The following is a 20759-nucleotide window of genomic DNA, read 5'->3' as shown; positions in this document are numbered from 1 at the left end:
TTACTAAGCACTGAACCCTACTCTCCACGCGCTCTCATTTATTCTTAAAACATTTTGGACAGGTGTCCTCTCTTCTTTATAGCTGGATAAATTGAGGTTCAGAGATGGGCTGCGGCTAAAGTCAAGGCTGATAATTATAGGCACTAGCCTCATGAACTGGAAGTGTTTGAAAATACAGGGATGAGAAAGTGAACAAAATGAACTTCAGACCAAGGCTTCAAAAGGAACAGGTTAGGGGGGGGAAGGGACCTAGGGCTACGTGAACCCTACCTGGGCCTTACCTCTATCTCCATCATAACCCAGCCCCACACCCTTTATCCTCCTCTTGGTGCTCATCTACCTTGACCTGGCCGCCACCTCTACCCTCCACCCAAACAATCCCAGACAGAAAAAGAAGACGCCAACCAAAATCAAAAATAGTGTTATTAATTCTGGTATCTCTGAAGCACGAAAAAAAAAAAAAAAAAGAAAGAAAGAAAAAGAAAGAAAAAAAAAAAAAGAAAGAAAAGAAAAAAAGAAACCACCCTTCCCACATTTCAGCCCCCGGTCCAGGCCAAGGGGCTGCCCCTGCAGGCAGTGCAGGCCCAGGGGCCAAGACAGTCCTGGCCACGGGCTCGAAACGGGACCAGCCCATGGGTTTGACTTCTAGGGCCTGGCTGGGAGGCTGCCTGCCTCAATTAAGGGAGCCCAGGCCCTCGACTAGGGATGAGAGATCAGGGATCAAGGCCGGAGGTCTGGGCCACTTAGTTCCGGTACGCTGGCTAAGGCAGCCAGAGGTCAGGGTTCAGATGTGGAAGCCAAGGCCACTCAGTTCTGTGGTCCAGCAGAGGGCCAGAGACCAGGGATCCAAGTTACTGAATCCTAGGGCTGGGATCCAGAGGGTACCAGGCCACTCAGTACTGATGCTCCAGCAGGGGCTGGGCAGCCGGGCTCTCACGCTCCTCAGCAGGGGCAGGCCAGTCACCCAGGATCCCAGTGGGTGTGCCACTTTCAGGAGCACTGCCGTCCAAGCAAGGAATGTCCTGGGCTGCTCTGGCGGGCGAGGAGGCATTGGTGCTGATATCCGGGCTGAGGCTGAGGTCTAGGGGCGCCTAAGGGAGGGGAGAGAGGTTGGTGGGAAAGCAGACCCGAGTAGCTCAGGACCCAACCCTTCCACAGGACCCTTACCTGAGATTTGGGGGTGCCTCCTTTGGGGCTCCCTGAGGCTGGCTCTGCCTCAGATCCCCCCAGCCCCTTCCGACCCCCCAGGGTCCACTTCCCGCTGGGACCCTCAGAACTGAGGAGACCGGGGCCAGGGGTTCTTGAGGGCCGGGGACCCTCAGTGGGGGCGGGAGAAGAAGGGGTTGGTCCAGGGAGCCGAGGGGGTGGCCACTGCAGCAGAGGAGGGGGGCGCCCGTCACCAGAGCCGCTCAGGGAAGGCCGAGGGCCCCAGCCTGGACCCGGAGGGAGGGGCTGGTCTCCACTGCCTGTGGGAGACAGATAAGAGGGTAGAGATCTCAGCTAGGCTGTCCTCCTCACCCACCAGTTCGGCCCGGCCTCGCCAGCTCACCTGCTGTGTTCTCAGGTGTGGGGTGTGCCAAGGGGGGGTTATTGCTGAGGGAGCCCAAGCCACCGCCTCCGCCACAGTCCGAGTCATCCACGTTCCCGCCACTATTGCAGCCGGCGCCACAGCCCTTATGAAGCCTGGGATGGGGGCAGTGGGGAGGGACAGGTTGGCAGGGGGAGGGCCAGAGACCTTGCAGGCACAAGCCCCCGGCTCCAGGACAAGTCACCTAACATCTCTGAGCCCCAGGATCCTGTCTCTAACAGATTTTGCCATCTACTGTGCAGGGTCTTCTAAGAGAGACGTTATCAATGGCTCTTAAGGCTAAAGGCCACCTTCAACTCTGGGAGAGCAGGATGAAGTCAGGTCAGCTCTGGGACGGTGTCAGCTCTCGGGGCCCAATCCTGGCTCCAGCACTTCCTCATTCTGAGCCCTAGGAGGAAGTGGCTTCACCTCGCTGAGCCTCTGCTTCTCACTCCAGGACCTCAGCCCCACAGGCTCGGGGTGGTGTTCTGGGCTCACCTCTCCCAGCTGTGCAGAAGCCAGCGGGCAATGGCACTCAGGCTGACAGGGCCACCCCACAGTGCCCGCAGCTGGGGGTGGCTGCCGGCCAGCGAGGTGGTGAGGGGGGACACATAGATGGGGTAGCCCAGTGGCTGGTCACAGGAAGAATTGATCATGTTGCGGAGTGCCTGCTTGGCGTTCTGGATGCTACCGCGTTCGGGGTTGCGGTTGCGCAAGAACACCAGCTCCTGCTGCTGCCCGGCCCACAGGCCACGTACACACTCGCGGTTCACCTGTGGGCGGCCACACACAATGGTCAGGGGGTCAGTGCCAGGAAGGGGGCTGAGCGGGCATGGGGCGGGAAGGGGCATCCCCACCTTGATGACTCGGAAGCTGAGGTGGCGCCGGTTAAGCATGATGATCTTGTACTCGTCGGAGGCGTCATCCAGGACGTGACGCAGAGCCAGCAGCGAGGGCGTGTTGCTGAGGATGGCGCTGCGCCAGGCTGGGTCGCCCTCGTGCGAGATGACCAGCCGCTCCTCGTTGGCTGCGATGGCGTCGTACAAGGCGGCGGGCTCCTCATACTCATCTGGGGACGTGAAGTGATCCTGCGGGGTGGACAGGAGGGCCGTGTCAGTGGCCCCGCCCTGGGGAGGGGCTTCACCCCACGCCCCGCCCTGCCTGGGGGCGTGTCCCCTACCTGGTGGAGCTTGAGGGCCATGCGAACTCCAGGCGCCACCACGCGATGAAGTAGGTCCATGTCTGCAAAGACCCACTCATCGCGTGGGGAGGTGATGCGGAAGTCCCCCTTGAACAGGGCGTGCAGGCCGTACAGGAAGGGCTCCAGGCTGTGGAAGAGAAGGCACAGGCGAGCGTGAAGGTTCCTGAGCTCTGGCTCTCCAGGCAGTGGTCGGAGCCGGGACCACTCTTCCTGCGGGGCCTCAGTTTCCACAGCCTGACAAGGTCCGTCTCCGTCTGGGTCCTTCACGGGGTGGTGAGGAACAGGCATGATCATAACTGGGAGGTGTCTTGCCCACAGAGAGGAGCCACCCTGAAGGACTGATGTGGTTCCTGGGGGCTTCGGGCCCAGAGCTGTTCGTGGAGGGGGCAGGGGGAATACAGGAGGCGGGGCCGGACCTGTGGCACTCACCTGGCAGACATGCTGTGCGAGGCTGTCCCCAAGGCCCGCCGGCCCAGCACGCACAGGCCAAAACACAGTGTGACCAGCGGCGAGTTCCAATCCTGGTCCACGGGCTGCGGCACAAGGACCCCGTCCCCAGAGCCCAGCTCAGACCAGGACAGGGAATTCGGGGCGGGGGGCAGGGCCCGGGCCAAGGGAGGCTGAGAGCAAGAGGGACTCGCACGGGGAAGGGAGAACTGGTGGGGTGAGGGAGGGAGGCAGCCCCAGGGTCGCGGTGGCCGGACCTGGCTGCGCCGGGAGGCGCAGTACTGGATCCACTCGAGGTGCACCGCGCAGAAGGAGGGCAGTGAGAGGCCGGAGAGGCGGAGGTCATAGTCCTCATCCACGCTCAGTGAGAAGGTGGGGTCCGAGTCAGCGTAGCCCGGCGCCCTCACGGGCCGCAGGGCTGCTGCAATGCCCTCGTGGCTCAGCCACGCCTCCAGCTTCGGTGAGCGGCTGACATAGTAGATGATGCTCTAGGAGGAGAGGGCAGGCATCAGAGCTGGGGCCAGTGACTGCGGTCATGCCCTAGTCGTGGAAGAGAAAGCACCAGGATGCTCCCTGGGCCATCCACCCTTGGCCCCTCTGAGTTCCCTGAAGCCACACGGGCAAGTGTGCCCCCCTCCTTACACAGCGTCGCCTAGAAGGTTCTGCCCCGTGGCAAGTGCTTGTCTGCTTGCCTCAGAAGATCCCTCATTTGAAGAGAGACTGGGGCTTAGACAGCAGACTTGCCTGAGGTTACACAGCAAAGCAGACGGAGCTAGGGGGTTCTAAACTGAACCCCCAGAACCTTCCACACCATGAAGCTGTGGGATCCGAATCTCAGAGACCTTGGAAGGTCAGGCTGAGGTAGTGGGGCTGCCTGCAGGCCATGCCCGTAGGTCATGGGTCCCTTTAGGCAGGTGAGATGTGACAGCCACAGGGCTTCCACTCAGAAAAAAAGGCAAAGGCACAGTATCCTGTGCCCAAAGTCGGCGGCTCCTGTACCCCTTAAGTGAACGCTGGTTGCTGAGCAGGTGTTTGGGCAAATGGAGAAGAGCTTCTGGAAGGTAGAGTCAGGATGGATGGGCAGTGTGTGGCTGGCAGTTGGTAACCAGCAAGGTTACAGGGATTCCATGGGCACCCTGGGATGGAGCCGATCTGGTCCTGTGCCTGGGGACAGGGTGGCCAGTCCGGGGCTGGGGAGGGTGCTGCAGCTGGCCATGAACAGAGGGCACCCAGACAGCAGGACGAGGAATGTCCAGCAGGGTGGCTCCGGTGGGGCACCCTGCCCCGCACACCTGCCACCACGCCCGACTCATCCTTCCGAACTTCACCCCACACTGTCCTTGGCAGAGCACTCCCCAGGTCCTCCAGACACCTGTACCCAGCTCTGACCGTGCCCAGCTTTGGAGGCAGCTGCATCTGTGGCAAGTCAGATTCCCCGTGGCACATTAAACTTGGCTGGGGTGGAGCTCATCTCAGCCTGCCAGCCCAAGCCTGGCTAGGTGCCTGGTGCACAGCCATGAGAAGGCTGCTGTTGGCCTTGAGCTGGGTTTCCGGGAGGCAGCAGGGTGACCTCAGTAAAAGCACTTTTCTGACAGTGGGGGGGGGGGGGGGGGGGGGGAGAGGTGGACAGAACTGTGACCCCTGGATGACCTGAAGCTGGGAATGTCCCGGTCTGGACCACAGCCGCCTCCTAGGTGACAGTGAGAGGTGTGAGGCTCACAAGCCCTTCCTTAGAAGTGGATGGGTGGATAGGAAAAACCACAGAAGAATTACAGTTTCTCTGACGTGTGCTGCAGAAGGGATGTCACTGGAGGTGAGAGGACAGCTGGGAGATGCAGACGCCTGCCCCAGAGATGACCTCAAGTGAGCAGGCCTATCTGGGCCCCAGGAGGCCTCCCCTCCAGACCCCGCGCCAGGAGCCCCAGGGCAGATGTTAAGAGGGCACAAGGGACTGTGGCCTGTGACCACCCTCACCCCACTCCCTCGGTTCCCTTACTCTGGGGGTCACAAAGCTGCATCATTCCTGCCATCTCACAGAACTCCAGTAATCCCCACTTCTCAAGCGGATAAACCAGACACAGCAAAGGAGGGGACATCGCAGGCTTCCCAGAACCCAGTCCAGGGCTCCTGCTGGACTCCACACTGTGCCTCACAAACCCTACCACCCCCAGCAGGTGCTTGGCACACCCAGACTGAGACAGGGAGGCCCAGGCTTGGGTCTAAGACTGGCTCTGCCACTTTCCTCCTGATTCTGGGGCCTCAGGCTAATCGCCTCCTTCTGCGAGCCAGCTGCCATGGCCGAGACATCAGGACCTCTCTTGAAGGGTATGGTGGGTTTCAGCCAGTTTAGGAGCCTATCCCTTGGTAAGTACCACTGCTTGGCAGCCACTTCTATGATTATCATTTAACGCCACCATTGGCAGCATTATCGTCCCTCTGTGCTGGTGGGACCTGGGCCAGGGTCCTGGTGGTCTAGAAGACTGGCCTCAGCAACTGCCCTTCCCAGGACCAGCAGCCCAGTGAGGGGACCCATGCACATACTGCCCACTTTCCCCTGATACTGCCCAAGGTGCATCTTCCAGAGGAGGGTGACAGGGAGACTCCCGCCCCCCAGTACCCTACTGCTAGAGCCACACAAGTCACTGAGGCCCCTGAGTCCTGCTGTCCGGTGGTGGGTGGCACCTTGGAGGATGCTTAACCTCTCTAAGGCTTCTGCTTCCCTTGGGAAAAACAGGTTCCCAACAATCCAGAAGATGACACTCAGGACGCTCCTGGTCAGTGAGCATTCGCTAGTGGGGACCCCTGCCGCCCAGCCACCCGCCCGACGTACCTTGACGTAGTAAGTGATGAGGATCTTGCGGAGGTCAAACACCTGCAGCATGGAGGCGGCGTTATTGTCGCTGATGCTGTAGCCCTCCAGCACGTACTTGCTGGCCGTCACCTCCCAGGCCAGCCAGCGCTGCCCAAAGGCGGCATTGAAGGACAGGACCCGCGGCAGGTGGCCAGGCTCACAGCAGCAGCAGCCCTCATCCTCCTCCACACCCTCCGTGATGGCCTCTACCTCGCGCTGCTGGCAGTAGGTACCTGGAGGTGGCGGGGGGGGGGGGGGGGGGCAGTCAGGGGGCCACCAGGACATCCCGCCTGCCTTCTCCCCAGCCAGCGCCCCAGCCTTCGTCATTCCCTGCCCGGGGATGCCGTGTGAGTAAACATTATTAAACGGATCGACGAATGAACCCTTTCTCTTCCTGACTCCCAGGGGCCACAGCAAAGACCGAAGCTCAGAGAGAAGGGACCTGCTCAAGTTCGTGGTGCCCATGAGCTGTGCTTAGAGCCCCTCTGCACCCTTAGGGGCCTTTTCTGAAGCTGACATCCAACATGGACGTCTTCCAAGGGCAAAGAGCTAGCTCACCCACCAGGGGTCATAGGTGGCACCCAACCTGGGCCAAGCCCAAGACCACAGGGCAGGCAGTTGGGAGCGGAAGGGAGATCCCAGAGCTCCGGGCCCAAGCTTGTACCAGTGCAGCCTGTTCAGTCCCTGTGGACCGAGTCAGGGCAGGGACACAGCTTGGCCAAAGGAGACCCTGCCGCCTCACCATTTACACCGGGAAACCCAGGCCTAGGGAGGAAGAGTGCCTTGCTCAAGGTCATCCTGCAAACCAGGGCTGGGATGGACTAGAATCCAGCCCTCACGCGCTATGCAACGCAGCAGCCTGCGTCAGGCCCAGGCCCCGCGGCTCACCCCGGAACTCAAGGCCACGCAGCTGGAAGGTGACGAGGCCATTGCCAACCTCGATGAGGTGCACCAGGGCGTTGAGGTAGTCAGAGGCCAGGACGAAGCAGTCGCCGGGGCCGTAGTTGCCCCAGCGGCCCAGCACCAGGTCCCCACACAGCGTGTGCTGCAGCGAGCGCGTCAAGTGCTCATAGAAGATGGAGTTGAGGTTGTTGTCGTCAGCGCCTGAGACCCAGGACAGACAGACAAATGGGCAAAATGACAAGTAAGCAAGGCTCCCTCCCCAGGGAGGCCAAGTACACACCTGGCCCTAAAAGCCCCCAGATGGCCAAGTACACACCTGGGTTCCGATCTAGCTGGGTGACCAGGCGGGTGTTGGAATGATCCACACGTTTAGTGCTGTTCAGAGAGAACGACAACACAGTTGGCTGAGAGGGTGAGGCTGCCCAGGGTTCAGACGATGATTCCCGCCAGCCCACCATTGTGTCCTCTGAGCCCACACCCCTGTTCTCTGGGCAGATGCCATGACAGCCCCACTGCACACGAGACTGAGGCTTCGGGACGTGAGGGGACTCACCTAGGACCACATGACCAGGAAGCCCAGGGTGTAAGCCCGAGGCTCGGCCTGACTCAGGTTTTGCCCTCATCAGATCACCCATCTGAAGCCCACCGTGCCCGAGCACTTGCAACCTCGCTGTGGCACCCCCCTGCACCCCACCCCACCTGGGCCCCGAGCTCCTCTCCCTTCCAGGTCCCCTCTGGGTGACCCGCCTGCTCCCGCAGTACTCACTTGTAGTCCCGCTCCCAGAACTTGAGGGGCCGCGCGTAGGACATGATGAAGACGGCACTGCCCAGCAGGGGGTTAAGTGGCGTGGAGAAAAGTGCCGAGAGCAGGGCCTGAACGAACAGCATGGCCGAGTCTGGGCGCAAGTCAAGGAGGTGGCAGGCATACAGGACCCTCCCTGACCTCCCTCACCACTCCTTGACCCCCATCAACCTGCCCCGTGCCCCCAACCACCCCCCCATCCAGGCCACAGCCCTCCTCGCACACCCCCACCCAGGCAGCGGGCGGCAGGCTGGGTACGTGGCACGGCAAAGGGCTGGGCAAAAGCGTGGAAAGCCGAGCCCCAGGTGATCTGCCAGGGCGCGATGTAGGTCAGCACAAAACGCAGCTTGTACAGCAGGTCCCACAGCTGGCAGGGTCGGAGAGGGGAGAAGTGAAAGATACACAGGTCACTCACAGAGGTAGGGTCTGTCAAGTACCCATTTACAGCCTCAAGCCTACCCCAGTGGCTGCCCACGTGCGAGTCAAGCTCAAGATCACTCCCGGCCCTTTCTCTCCGGACCTGGCTCAAAGTATCCGTTACTGTTAGCAAACCCTCTACAGGAGCATTAGCCATCTATTTGCAGGACCACCCTGGAAGCTTCCTATTGCTGTCCCATTTCACAGATCGGAAAGGTGAGGTTCAGAAAAGGTAGGGCAGGCAAATGACTTGCTCGGGCCATCAGTCAGTGATGAGGCTGGGCCTCAACCATGATACTGAGAGTCAAGAGACAGTCACAGGCCCCACCCTCAGAAGGGGATACGGTTTGGATCTCTACCACTCTGGGCCAGACCAGAAAACCAGACCAGAATACCCATGTAAAAGAAAAAGGCTCAGGGTTATGCTGGGATCCTTGCTGGGATCCCAGGGCTAGGAAGGTACCACTACAGGCTTCCAGTACAGTGCCGAGGAATGGTTCTTTGTTCACAGTGATCCCCTCCCCCAACCCCTGATCAGGGGATCCCACAGCCTGGCAGAGCAGTCTGGATATACCCAGGCCCCAGGGGCTTCTGAAACTCAGCTCTTAACTGCTCCCCAGGGCTGTGGCTGGCAAAGGGGCAGAGCTCAGAGGCTGGTATCTAGAGGACAAGGCCAAGTCTGAACTGCCTTAACTGCTTATAAGGAAAGTGACCAAAGACCATGATTCAGAGAACAGGCAGCCAAGTGAGACAGACCTGGATTCAAGTCCTGGCTGGCTACCAATTCTCTGGGGGACCTGAGGCAAGTCACTTTAGCCCTTTAAACCAGTTTCCTCCGTGCCCCTGGATAAACTGCTGAGAAGGCCCACGGTGGGGCTGATGTGGAACAGCAGCTGCGAGGGCCGCAGGCCCCTGGGGGAGTTCTCCCCGCCACCCCGTTCCCACCGCACAGCCTAGAGACTGCAACATGACCACCTCACCTTGCTGCAGAGCAGGGACATGAGGAAGTAGTCAAGCAAAAAGCCCTGGGAGAGGCGTGGGTAGTCGAAGTGGAAGAGCAGAACAGTGAAGGCCAAGGTCAGGTACTGCTGGGGCGGGCAGCAGAAGGCTGAGCGCAACAGCTTCAGCCCAGCCACGGTCATCAGCAGCGCCCGGCAGCTGTAGACGAGAAGCAGACATTATGTGCCAGGCAGGGCTCAGGAGGCAGAGGAGATGGCTGCCCATCCCTCCCCGGCCCTGGCCTGGGCGCCGCTGGGCTGGGCCCTGCTCTTTTGGGCTGGTGACTCTCAGCCTCTGCTCTCTAAAGGGGCTGCCCTTTTTAGACACATCTGGGAGACACGTTTGTTTTCCAAGAGGCAACTGTCTCAGCAGAAAGGGTCAGAAGCCCGAATCCTGCTTTAGTTGGCTGGGCAACGGAGGCAGGTTTTCATTCCCTCTGTGGGCTTCAGCATCCCACGTGTCACGTGGGAACGCAAGTGGTGGGATGGTGGGGGCGGGGCAGTCCTCACTAGAGGCAGAACTTGTCTGGGTGGCTGACGACAGCATGGGCGTCCACCGTGAGGGCATTGAGCACCACGGCAGGGTAGATGAGGTACTTCTCGATGCACTGCAGGCCGGCATACAGCTTCTCGAACCACATCACCTGGGCAGCGCCTGCGAGAGAAGGCAGGACTGTTGACTCTGTGTGTTCCCCTCTTACCGCAGGGCCAAGTCAGGTGCGCTCCCAGAGGGAACCTGGAGGGAGGACAAACCAGGGGACATGGCTCTCCAGGTGCCTAGAAGCTTTGTGGCAGCTCAAATGAGGGCAATGAGGCCCGGACAGGGCACATCAGGGGCCCAGGGCACACTCTTTGCCTGTTCTGCTGTCTGAAAACAAATGGAATGAGGCCATCCAACATGCCCACTGGAGCCAAGGCAGGCTGGGTGAGGCCCCTATGCACTGTGACCTTGAGCTGCAGGGCCCTTCGTCAGGGGCCACTGCCACCTGGCTTGAGCTGATCATCGTCACGTGGGGATGGGCAAAATCTTTTATCGCTTAAGTAAAACAGGGCACGTGGAACTTTGCATAACAAAACCAGACGATTAAACAGAGACTTAAAGGTGTTTTTATCACAGGGCTCAAATGAAAATCAGCCAGGCAGACCTGGTCTACTGGAAACCAATCTGTGATCCCGGACGACAGATCCCTTTAGAGCCTTGGAATTCTACTTCCTCCATCTCCTCAGAGAAAGCAAAAGAGGCGGGAAAAGGGCAGGGCAGGCAGGGTGAGAGCAAAGCAGGGGCCAAGCTGGGGCACAGCAGGCAGGAGAAGGCAGGCAGGGCCCTCGAAGGGGCTGCAGGGTCAGCGTGGTCAGGACAGCCTGGGTGGAGGCTGCCCCCTGCTGGCAGGCTGCAGGTCAACCAGGAAATCAGGGCAGGAGGGGCGGAGGGGTGGGGACAGGCACTCACCTCGAACTTCATACTGGCTGTACTCCAACGGCTTCAGCACAGGCTGCGACAGGCAGAACCAGGGCAGCTGTTTGCGGAGCTGCGGCAGCAGGTAATGCGTGAAGAAGCCCACGGCCCCAGCCAGTGCGTACAATACGAACCCCAGCACCGACTGCAGGAGGGAGAGGCCAGAGGCTCAGCCAAGGGGAGCAGGCCAAGGAGCCAAGGGGGCCTGGGCACGGGCTGGGCAGGGGCAGAGAAAGACACGAGGCCATGGCTGCCCAGGGCCCTCAGGTGGAGGAGGCTCCGGCAAAGACCCAGGGGACAGGGGTGGCCCATGCCACACGAACCTTCAGGGCGATAAAGACGGTGCTGGCGCTGATGGCAAAGGTGAGCACGGCGATCACCACACACATCACCAGGTCAGAGTGCAGGACCTCACGCTGCAGGGCCGGGAAACACCAGCGTGGGTGCCCGCCGCCCGGGGGGCTGACCACACCCTGTCAGCTCCCCACCCCAAGACTAGAACCCCACACTCCAGCCCCTCACCACCGACTGGCGCATCTTGTCTGGCAGTGGGTCTGGGGGCTCGGCCCGAGCCGTCTCCAAGCTCCGCTCCTCCAGCTCGGGGAAGAGCTTGCTCCGAATCAGAGACCTGGGGTGGGTGAGAAGAGGCAGAGGCCCGGGTCTGCAGAGGCCACACTCCTGCCGCAGGCACCAGGGTCGGTTGGGGCCAGGCACGTGCACGGAACACCCCCGCCCCCGCAACCCTTGCCATGCACGGACACACACGCAGACACACACATGCGCACGGACAGGCACGTGCAGGCACCCACCAGAGCACGGTGGGGTCACTGCTCTGACGGCTCAGGTGGTAGGACAGGGCCACCAGGAGGCCACAGAAGACCGAGAAGAGGACAGGGACGTGCTGCTCCGGCCAAGGAGTCTGGGGAGAGAACCCATGCTGGTCAGGGGAGGCAGGGTAAGCGTGGGGGGAGGGGAGGATCCACCGCCCCCTCCCCCTGCCCCGGGAGAAGCCACTGCTGAGCCCAATTCACAGTCCTGTCCCAACAACACCCCTGGGCCTCAGCATGCCCCCCACCCCACAGGTCATCCCTACCTTGATGGCCCCAAGGCAGAAGCCGTAGAGCAGGGCAGCAGCCAACAGGCTGCGGGAGAGGCTAAAGACGGCAGTGAGCGGGCTGGTGGCGGCTGTCAGGTGAGAAACAGCAGGTAAGGCCCGAACGCTACCTGCTGCGGCCCCACCTCACCCGCACCCCACTGCCCCTCGATTCTCACAGGCTAACCTCCCTGGGACCCATCACTAGCCCATTGTTCTCTGCTCCTCGAGCCCCGAGAGGCCTTCAGGGCTTCTGGCATTCTTGGGTTTAAACCACTTGTTTGGGGAGGGGAGGAAGCAGGGGGAGGTAACGGGCTCTTGATCCACACCTATGGATACCCACAGTATAGACACAGGAGAAGACTCAGCAAAAGGCTGGAGCCACACACCCAACCCAAGGCCCCTCCTGGGCCCCACGCTGCCTCCCGACACGCAAGCCACCTATGGGCCCCCTACCTGTACCCCCAAAGCCGTGCATATCTATCTGCTCCAGCAGGTACATGAGGCAAGTGTTGACCTGGGGCAGGAGGCCCAGGAGGAAGACGAACGGGAAGCACAAGGTGAACACTGCCAGGGAGGGAAAGCCAAGGCCCGGCCGGTCAGCCTGCAGGCCACCCCTTGGCCCACCGTTGGGGCCTCACTCCCGAGTCACCTCAAGGCTGCCCAATCTCACCAGTGGCCACGTCCCGGGCACAGAAGAAGAAGGAGGCGGAGAAGAGCGTGAGGCCGTACAGGGAGACGGGTGGGAAGGGCTGAGCTGAGCCCAGGGCGTCCAGCAGCCAGATGAGCAGACAGCAGATACAGAAGTAGACAGGCCGGCTATATGCGATCACCCAGTTGTGGCCCTGGGGAGTGGGACTGTGAGGGGCCAGGCCTCCCCCACTGACCACCCCGCACACATGTGCGCGCACACACGCACATGCTCACGTGCCCTACCCGTGGCCCTGAATCTAAGACAGAAAGCCTGGCAGGGTGAGGGCGGCAGGACTGAGGATCTGAGGCCATACGGGTGGTGAGGGAGCCCTGCCCCTCCCAGACCCCTGCACACCTGGTCTCAGCCCCTGCCAGCCCCACATTTGAGCACCCTCGGGAAAGCACTCTACTCACGTGCATGGGAGATGCTGCATCAGGCTGGACACTCTGGAAAAAGACAGGAGCTACATTCGCAACAGAGGCCAGAGCCCAGGACCTGCTTGGTTCCACCACTGGCTGTCAGGAGTAACCAGGGCAGGATCCTAAACTGTCCTGAGCCTTGGCTCTCTCATTTGTAAGACAAGGGGCTGGTTACAGGGAATCTCAAGCGTCTTATCTGCTTTCCAGCTCACACCCCTCAAAATGGATTATGGGAAAAGAGGCATGTGGAAAGAGGTGGGGCGGGGAGGGAGGTGGCCCAGGGAGTTAGGACTGACCTTCAGCAGGGAATACTGGCAGGAGGCAATGACCAAGCAGAACTGGAAGACCCAGATATCCGTGAAGAAGCCCTTAAGCAGCAGCAGGTAGCCCAAGAAGGCAACGAGGCTGCTCAGGCCTACGCCGAGTATGTTCTCCACCAGCCCCCGAGTCCTGGAGAGACAGCAAGGTCAGGGCACACCCAACACCTTACCAGCTAGGGGGGCAAAAGTGGGTGGAGCACAGAGGACAGGACCCAGCCACAAAGGCCCACGTTTGTGCCTGCGCCTGCGCCACCCCCTCATCCTCTGAATGTCGGAATCTATACCTCTCAGGGATGGAGGCCAGTTCGCACCTCTTCTAGGAAGCCACCCCGTTGCTACCGTGAATCTCAATCTTCGTCCCTTCTAGACCCTGTAGGCTCCAAGTGCCACTGCTCTGGGGACTGCCTGTCTCTAGCCTACGCATGCCATGCACACAGGCAGTGCCCCACAAACACTGGCTGCAGTGCCGGGAGGAAATCCAGACCATGGAAGCCAGGACACGGGCTCTTAGGCCCAAGTCATCCATGCAGACAAGAGAAGTCACTTGACTTCTCTATCTAACTTCCTGGGCCTCAGTTACCCCCGAGAAATGGGAAAGCTGAGACAAAGAGTTTGCGAGCTTTTTTAGACCGTGGACCTCTATTCGATAAAATCTAAAACAGAAACAGATATAAACAAGAGACCGGACAAGAATGGTTGGTCTTGAGTGGAGCTTTGGGACGGGGGAGTAACTAGAGCCCCATCCGCTTGGCCACCCCTTCACCCCTTCATGCTCCAAAAGGACCTAGCAGAACCCCACTCCAGCCCTTGACACACCTTCAGTGACCCCCGGCAACGGTTAGGCTTCCTGCTGCCGTGATGGCCTCCATATGTTTACAGGGTTCAGAAGGCCAGGGGGCCAGGGGCTGGGGGCCAAGGCGGGTGGGCACTCACCGGTCCAGGAGGGCCAGGAGAGCCAGCCGCTCATAGCGCACAGACGTCCAGCGGCCAGGAAGAAGCCAGTACTTGTAGCTGTGCTGGGCACGAGGTGGCGCCTCCTCCATCAGCGTCTGCTCCTGGGATTCGTGCAGGGAGTCCTGGTCCAGCAGGTCAAACTGCGGTCCCCACAGCCGCAGCCATCAGCCCCTCGCCCCCCACACAGTCCACTGCCACCATCCCCCTGCCCGGTGCACACTGGCTGGTCAGCCGTTTCCTCCAGCACAGAGTCCCCGCCATCGAGCAGCCCTGTGGCCTGTCCTGACGCTCCATCACAAAGGCCTGATCCTCTCTCCAGGTTCCTAGGACTCAATGGCTCAATGGCTGCTGGGGACCTGCCGGGGCTGCTGCGGGCCACAGTCACCAGTGCCGTCCGTGTCTTCCCCGCTCAGGCAGCCTCTCCCACCTCTTCCTGGGCTCGGTGAAATCCACATTTGGGACGCAGTGCAATGCTACCCTCCTCCTGGACAGAGCCATCAGGCTCACTCTGACCGTCCTATCCCAGAGCACACAGGGAACCAGCCCTGATGACAGGCCTGAGTGCCAATGCCAGTACTGTGAGGCCCCGGGCAAATACCTAATCTCTTTGGATTTCTTGCATCTTTCGTTCAACAAATACTCATGGGGCACAACTATAGGCCTCGCCCTGGGCCTTAGGGATACAATGCAGAGCCAAAGATGCACAGCCCCTGCCTCTGGATGTGGCCATCAGCTGTCTCAGGACCGTGGTGCCTATCCCGTGTGACAAGTAAGGAGAATAAATGCACCAGAAAGGGACACGTGGGGCTTCTGGGCACTGCTTATGCTGTTTGTGACCCTGAGTGTTAGATGAGTGGGTGCTCCTTTCACGACTGTTCTCTAAACTCTGACTCTGGCTTTGAAGCATCTTTAATGCTTCTGCCGTTATTAGATCCTGTAAGCCGTTGTCCAAACTGGGGTACTTTTGGGAGTGAGATGGGAGCCCGTGAATAACCCCGCTAAGGCAACAAGCACGAACAGAGTGCCCCGTGCTATGCAGTGCACCTGGGCCCAGCACAGGGAGCAGCACAGCCAAGTACGTGGAAGAAAGCGCCTCTTCCACAGGGATCACTGTCGACACTCGTCATCCCCACTTAGTAGGGGCCCCTCTGGGATAAAGGAGATACCCTAGACACGCCTGCTGAATAAGCAAATAAACAACTCCTTGGGCCCCAGAGATCCAGAGAGCCTGCACGCCCAGTGTCAGCCATCAAAGGTCAGGATGGACACCTCAGGGCCCCCGGGAGCCCTTACTTGGAACGGCTCGTCCCTCCTGGTACCTGGGCAAGTGCTCAGTGACCTGCCGCCCCACCACTGCCCCTCCCGCAGGTCCTTCCCTGACCGCTGGCTCCTCACCTCTGGGATCTCCAGGGGCACGCGGCGCACCTGCATACCCTGCAGAACCACTGGCCTTGGCTGCAGCAGGTTCAGGCCACCTGCCGCCTCAGGGACATCAGCCGAGTGGAAACTGGAGGAGTGTGAGTGGCGGTCCCTGTGGGAACAGCAGCCATGAAGGTTAGGCCACTGGAGAGCCCTGGGACAGCGGGGGGATTGAGGCCAAAGTCAGGCCACAACTGGGGCCCTAAGGGGGCTGCTCAGATACAGAACACATAGGAAACAGGTGGCAGAAAGACCTCCCTCCCAGGCCCTGGTTCCTAGAAGCCTCCTGCCTAGAGATGTCGTGTTCCTACAGCGTAAGCACCCCTATAGGCCTGCCCTTTGCCACTCTCCACCCTCTTCTCCTAGAGGTTCTGAGCTGCCCCTGCCCCAGCCCAGGGAAGAGAGAAAATCCCTAGAAACAGCGGCCCAACAGGCTGCCGGCCGGGCGAGCCCAAGCTTGGAGACTCACCAAGCTCCATTGGTTGCCTGCTCCCCCTGTTGCCCCACAGGGTTCTCGTAGCCGCCTCCAGCCAGGCCAAAGGTGTAGGAACGCCGCACGCCTGGGGCAAGGGTATGGGACACAAAGCAGCAGATCAGGGACAGGAGCATCCAGGCCTGACCCACGTGGACCGTCATGCAAGGAAGAACCGCGTGCTACGTCCTCCTGGGTGGCCGCCCAGCCCCTAGGGACCATGAGCCGGAGAGGAGAGAGACCGCGGGTCAGCCCGCCCTGGGTTGGGGATTCTCTCCCGCCACTTGCTCAGCTGTGACTTCAGTCTGTGTCTCAGCCTCCTTAGCAGCAGGGCAAGGATTACGAGGCTACCCCGTGGCCTCAGGGCGGCTGCAAGTTTGAGGTCAGGCAGCACGGGTAAAGCGGTCGGTCACCACGGGGCTGAGAGCGTGGTACGTGCCCGACAGCAAACGCTGCCGCGAGGACTACGAGAACGCCCGCGTGAGGGCCAGGGGCTGTGGGGTCAGCCGGGCTCAGGGGCTCGGCCGCTGGACTCGGGGGAGGGGCTCACCGCTCTCGTCGTAGAAGTAGTGCACGGCGCCCTCGGAGGTGTCATCAAAGGTGCAGGCCTCGTGAACGGTGGCGCCGGCCCGGGTGAGCAGCAGCGAGGAAGCAAAGTGCAGGGCGGAGGGCAGCGTCAACGCCCGGGAGTGAGAGGCGGCCCGGCCCCGCTGAGCTTCCTGCAGGCTGCTGAAGAGGGGGGTCGGCCCACGGGTCAGCGCCACTTAGAGCCACGGGCCCCCACTGCCCCTCCAACCGGCCAGCAGGGGCTCACCTGGGCGGCGAGCCCATAACAGAGGCTGGAGGGGTGGGGTTGCTTCCCGCATTGTGGCGCCTGCGGATCGCCTGAGTGCGCCTCACACTGCTTGTGCGGTCCCGCTTGCCGGTCTCCTCGGCCGCTGCCCAGAGAGAGGCCCCAAGCATAAGCGACACGGGCTTGGACACGTCGGGGGGAGTGTGGGGTGGGGGGGGTGGGGAGCAGGCAGCAGCTGCTCCTGCACGGAGCTAAGTGTCAGGTCTCATTCAACTCTGTCCTGCCTCTGGGGCCTACCCAGGTCACCTAAACCACACTTGTGCCTCAGTTTCCACGCTTGGAAATGAAGATAGGACCTTGCCCTGCCCCACTGGCGGCCCAGGACAACGAACGCAGCTGCTGAGGATCCTCGACGGGCGGAGGCTTTGTACTAACTGCCAAGCTCTGGAGCCAGGTGTCTGAGGTCTCTCGGCCCTGCTCAGGTGAGGGGTTCAGCAGACGCCTCTCACTCACTCAGTCCACCTCCACCTGCTCCCTGAGACAGGGGCTGAGCTGACTCTGACCAGCTCCTCTGCAGCCTAGCCCTTGTCCAAACCCAAGCCCATAGCTAGCTCGTCTCCCCACCCCACCCCCAGCAGAGCGGGCACTCACCTCCCCCCACAGCACCTTCCTCTTGCAGCTCCCCCCGCCAGCCGGGCTGGTTGGCGGCAGGTCCCCTGTGGGCCTCAGCAGGCAGCAGAGCGGGCTCCCCAGCAGCCAGCTCCACCCCCGCCTGGGCCTCCAGCTCAGCCTTGGAGCCAGCCAGGGGGGCCCTGAGGACATCGCCCCCTGCCCCATCCATGCTCAGCACTCGGGCATGCGTTTTGGCGCTGGCGGTACTAGGCGTCCGCTGGGTCCCATAGGGCCGCTTGGGGGGCACAGCCGTCCCCTCCTCAGCCCCATGGGGGGCCCGTCGCTTCCGGGGTCTCCCTGCTGCACCACGGGAGCTCTCGGGGGAATAGCAGGAAGTAGAAGAAGAGCTGTCGGTACTGTAGCGGCGCTGAGATCGGAGGCTGGAGGCCGGGCTCAGTTCGCTGCCCTCGCTGGTGTCTTCGTCCTCAAAGAAGCCCCCGCCTTCGAGCAGGGGCCGCCGAGGGGCACGGCCAGGTGGGGAGTGTCTTCGCATGGGTGGCCGTCGTTTGCTGGGCCGCAACAAGGCCAAGTCCTTGGGCCGCACGACCAGGAGCGGCTCGGCTGGGCCCGGTGGCGTCCCTGCTCCTATGACCGTGTCAAAGGAACGCAGGGTGTCATCTGAGGGGACTCCAGCATCTGGTGACGCAGGCAGCTCAGCCTCAGAGGGTGGGTCTGTGTCGCTGCCCTCCGGGGCTTGCCCCCCAGGGGGGCTGTCCAGGTGGGTGGAGTTGGTTTTCTCACTCTTGAAGCTGCTCAGCGTCTCCCTGTCAGTGCCACTGAAGCAGGAATCCGAGGAGCCGGCTTTCTGGGGTGTGGGCTCCCCAGAGCCCCGCCTGTCCAGGGGCTGGTAGCCGCCTGCTGCCCGGCGTTGTTCCCGTCGACTGCTGGTCCTCACCAGGGCCCGGTCAGGCCGGGTCAGGGTCAGGAAGCTCTTGCTCAGCTCCTGGCTGAGGCTCCCCTTCAGAAGGGGGCTCATGGGAGTATCGGCCACACTGCTCCCCCTCCAGGGGGCTCCATCCCCAGCCAGGGGAGAACGTTCTGAAGAGTCTGTGCTGGGGAGAGAGGGGTCTGGGGCAGCCCCCGGGGGTGTCTGGGGAAGGTCTCCAACTATCAGAGAAAAGGAAGACAGAAAGTGAGGGAGGGGCATGCTGCAAAAGGAACCGGTCGCTAAGAGGGTCCTAAGGCCGCTGCTTCCCCAGAGCCCAGCGGGGGCAGGACAGTGAGGAGGCCCCAACCTGAAGGATAAAGAGAGCCCCGGAGAAACAAAACTTGGGGTGACTCAAAGACAAGTCAGCTAGTCCTCCCGCCACTGCCAAGTCCCTGCCCTATCATGCCCACTCACTCAGTTTCTCCTGTGAGCTTAACTTCAGCATCTCTCGATCAGCCGAGGTCACGATCACGTTGTTGCTGCCCTGCTCCCGAACCAGCTCCTTGATGTCTGCGACCATGGCCCCACAGGTGTCAGCAGGACTTCAAGGCACCGGTGTGCCATCCCGTTCCACACCACCAAACTCAGCCCTGAGCAGGAGCCACCTACCTCTGAGGGGCCCGGAGTCCTCCATCCGGGGCAGCAGCTCCTAGGCACACAGACAAACAAATGAAGGAACACGGCGGGTAAAACGAAGGTTCAGGACATACCCACAGTGGGGTCGGGCTCCCAAGAGAGAAGCGGGACAGACTGACGCTAGGAACCACTCACCGAGACCTGATTGAAGCCAAACACGGAATGCTGGGAGCTACAGCGTACCGGCGGTGTAGAACTCACTTTCCGAAACACTGTCATCTCCACTCCGGGGTCCCTAGCAGTGGAGAAAAACATCAGCTTTCAGCTGACCTCCCCTCTTGCCATTGTACTTCCTCCACCATCCCCGGCACTCCTCTCTTCTCCAGGGTCCTCTCGAAAGTCTGGGGCTGACCGCAGAGCTAGCACTCAACTGCTCACGGAGCCATGTCCCCGAAGCCCCCAAACCTTAAGGCCAGGCACCAGGACCCCTCAATTCCCAACACAACCCCTACCCCACCAACCTGGGCAAACTGCTGTCCCCCTGTGCAGGCTCTTCTTCCGGCTCCCCCATGGCAGAGTTGCGCTTCTCCACGATCTCGCCCTGGTCGAACATAGCATGCAGCCGATAGTTCACAGTCTTGATAGTAGCGAAGATGACAGCCACCACAAGGCAGTACACACCGGCCACCATCAAGCTGGGGGGCAGGACCTGGAGATGGCAGCAAGTCAGGCTCCTCTTTATACAGCCCTGGCCCCATGGGGTAGGCCTACCACCACAGTCAGAGCCAGGATTCACAAATTCACAAGACTTCATCGCCCATCCCTTGCTACAGCTGGTACCAAGACCTTGTCGAGAAGCTCGGTCCTCTAACTGGAGTCAGATTAAGTGAGGGGCTCAAGGTCACCCAGCCCAACAAAAGACTAATTTGGCCACTCTTCCACCTACCCCAAACGCTGCAGTGAATCCTCTCCACACCCCAAGTGCCCAAGGCACAGCCCGGAATCCCTACGAGGTTGGCACCCCTCCCTGACATCCACCCTCCCTTTCCCCGCGAGAGTCACAGGTGGCGGCAGCATCTCACCATGTACAGCAAGAAGGGAAAGGTGAGCAGGAAGATCCAGACATAAAGGTGGAAGCAGTTGGAGAAGGTGCTCTGGTGCGGGTCGAAGAACCAACCGCCGGTGAGCGAGGCCCACACCCCCTGGCGCAGGATCTGCAATACCTGCGACCCCATGGCCCCGCCGCTGATGCGCGCGCCCCCCTCCCGGGACCCTCATGGGGGCGGCCGCCGGCCCATGCCCCGCCTGGCGCCCGAGGGCCCCGGGGCCCGGCCTCGAGCTCACGCCATGGCCTCCCCCAGCGGGGGAGAGGGGTCGCCCGGGCAAGGGGGCGGGCAGGGGGCGGGGCCGGCCGGAGCAGTCAGCGGAGCGAGGCCTGGGCGCGGGGGTGGAGCCTCATCAGGGGCGGGGTCCAGGCCCCCACCCCCGGCCCAGAACTGTTCCGAGGGGCCGATCCGGTAGGCAGGCGCGGGGCACGGGCCGGGCACCCGTCGGCGGCATCCAGAGATGGGCGTGGAGTGGGTGCTCCGGGGGTGCAGACGACGGCTCCCTCGGCTCTGGCCCGGGGAGAGCCCCGGGACCCTGAGGTCCACTTCCGGGGTTACAGGTCACTCTCTTCGGGCTCCGCGCTCGCCCGGCTACTGCAGGAGCCGGCCCAAGGGGGAGGCCGGAAGGAACCGCGAGCCGCCAGCCAACCGTGGCGCATGCGTGCGACGGG

General features: G+C 61.5%; 1 protein-coding gene across 4 annotated transcripts; it reads right to left on the bottom strand.

The window, feature by feature from the left end:
- Positions 1-23: 23 nt before the first annotated feature.
- Positions 24-20731, bottom strand: PCNX3 (pecanex 3). 4 transcript variants are annotated; one of them, XM_045486770.1, is made up of 35 exons: positions 20065-20731; positions 19504-19691; positions 19178-19277; positions 19016-19055; positions 18821-18916; positions 17458-18585; positions 16828-16951; positions 16564-16742; positions 16011-16101; positions 15518-15653; positions 14102-14223; positions 13145-13298; positions 12843-12875; positions 12409-12580; positions 12192-12302; positions 11736-11827; positions 11452-11561; positions 11165-11270; positions 10966-11058; positions 10637-10787; positions 9697-9841; positions 9169-9346; positions 8030-8138; positions 7736-7865; positions 7286-7344; positions 6955-7170; positions 6046-6299; positions 3473-3703; positions 3198-3301; positions 2748-2895; positions 2425-2655; positions 2066-2340; positions 1550-1683; positions 1168-1466; positions 24-1091 (listed from the first exon to the last, which is right to left on the bottom strand). In XM_045486770.1, the coding sequence occupies exons 1-35, from the start codon at positions 20215-20217 to the stop codon at positions 894-896; spliced, it is 6090 nt and encodes a 2029-aa protein (XP_045342726.1). In that variant the 5' UTR covers positions 20218-20731; the 3' UTR covers positions 24-893. The 4 variants fall into 4 exon arrangements, with proteins under 4 accessions (XP_045342726.1, XP_045342724.1, XP_045342723.1 ...); XM_045486768.1 differs by having other exon boundaries at positions 14102-14262; positions 16564-16739; positions 20065-20718; XM_045486767.1 differs by having other exon boundaries at positions 14102-14262; positions 20065-20717.
- Positions 20732-20759: the final 28 nt, after the last annotated feature.

The sequence above is a fragment of the Leopardus geoffroyi genome, chromosome D1, assembly GCF_018350155.1.
Source record: "Leopardus geoffroyi isolate Oge1 chromosome D1, O.geoffroyi_Oge1_pat1.0, whole genome shotgun sequence".
Classification (NCBI taxonomy): Eukaryota; Metazoa; Chordata; class Mammalia; order Carnivora; family Felidae; genus Leopardus; species Leopardus geoffroyi.
Note: the sequence above shows the minus strand (reverse complement) of the source record. Positions and strands in the feature narration are given on the sequence as shown.

Coding starts and splice junctions, on each gene's coding strand:
- PCNX3 (XM_045486767.1), bottom strand. CDS start 20,217: ATGGGGTCGCAGGTATTGCAGATCCTGCGCCAGGGGGTGTGGGCCTCG. Junction 18,586..18,820: donor AAGCTCACAGGAGAAACTGA/GTGAGTGGGCAT, acceptor TTTCTCTGATAG/TTGGAGACCTTCCCCAGACA. Junction 11,271..11,451: donor AGTGACCCCACCGTGCTCTG/GTGGGTGCCTGC, acceptor CACCCACCCCAG/GTCTCTGATTCGGAGCAAGC.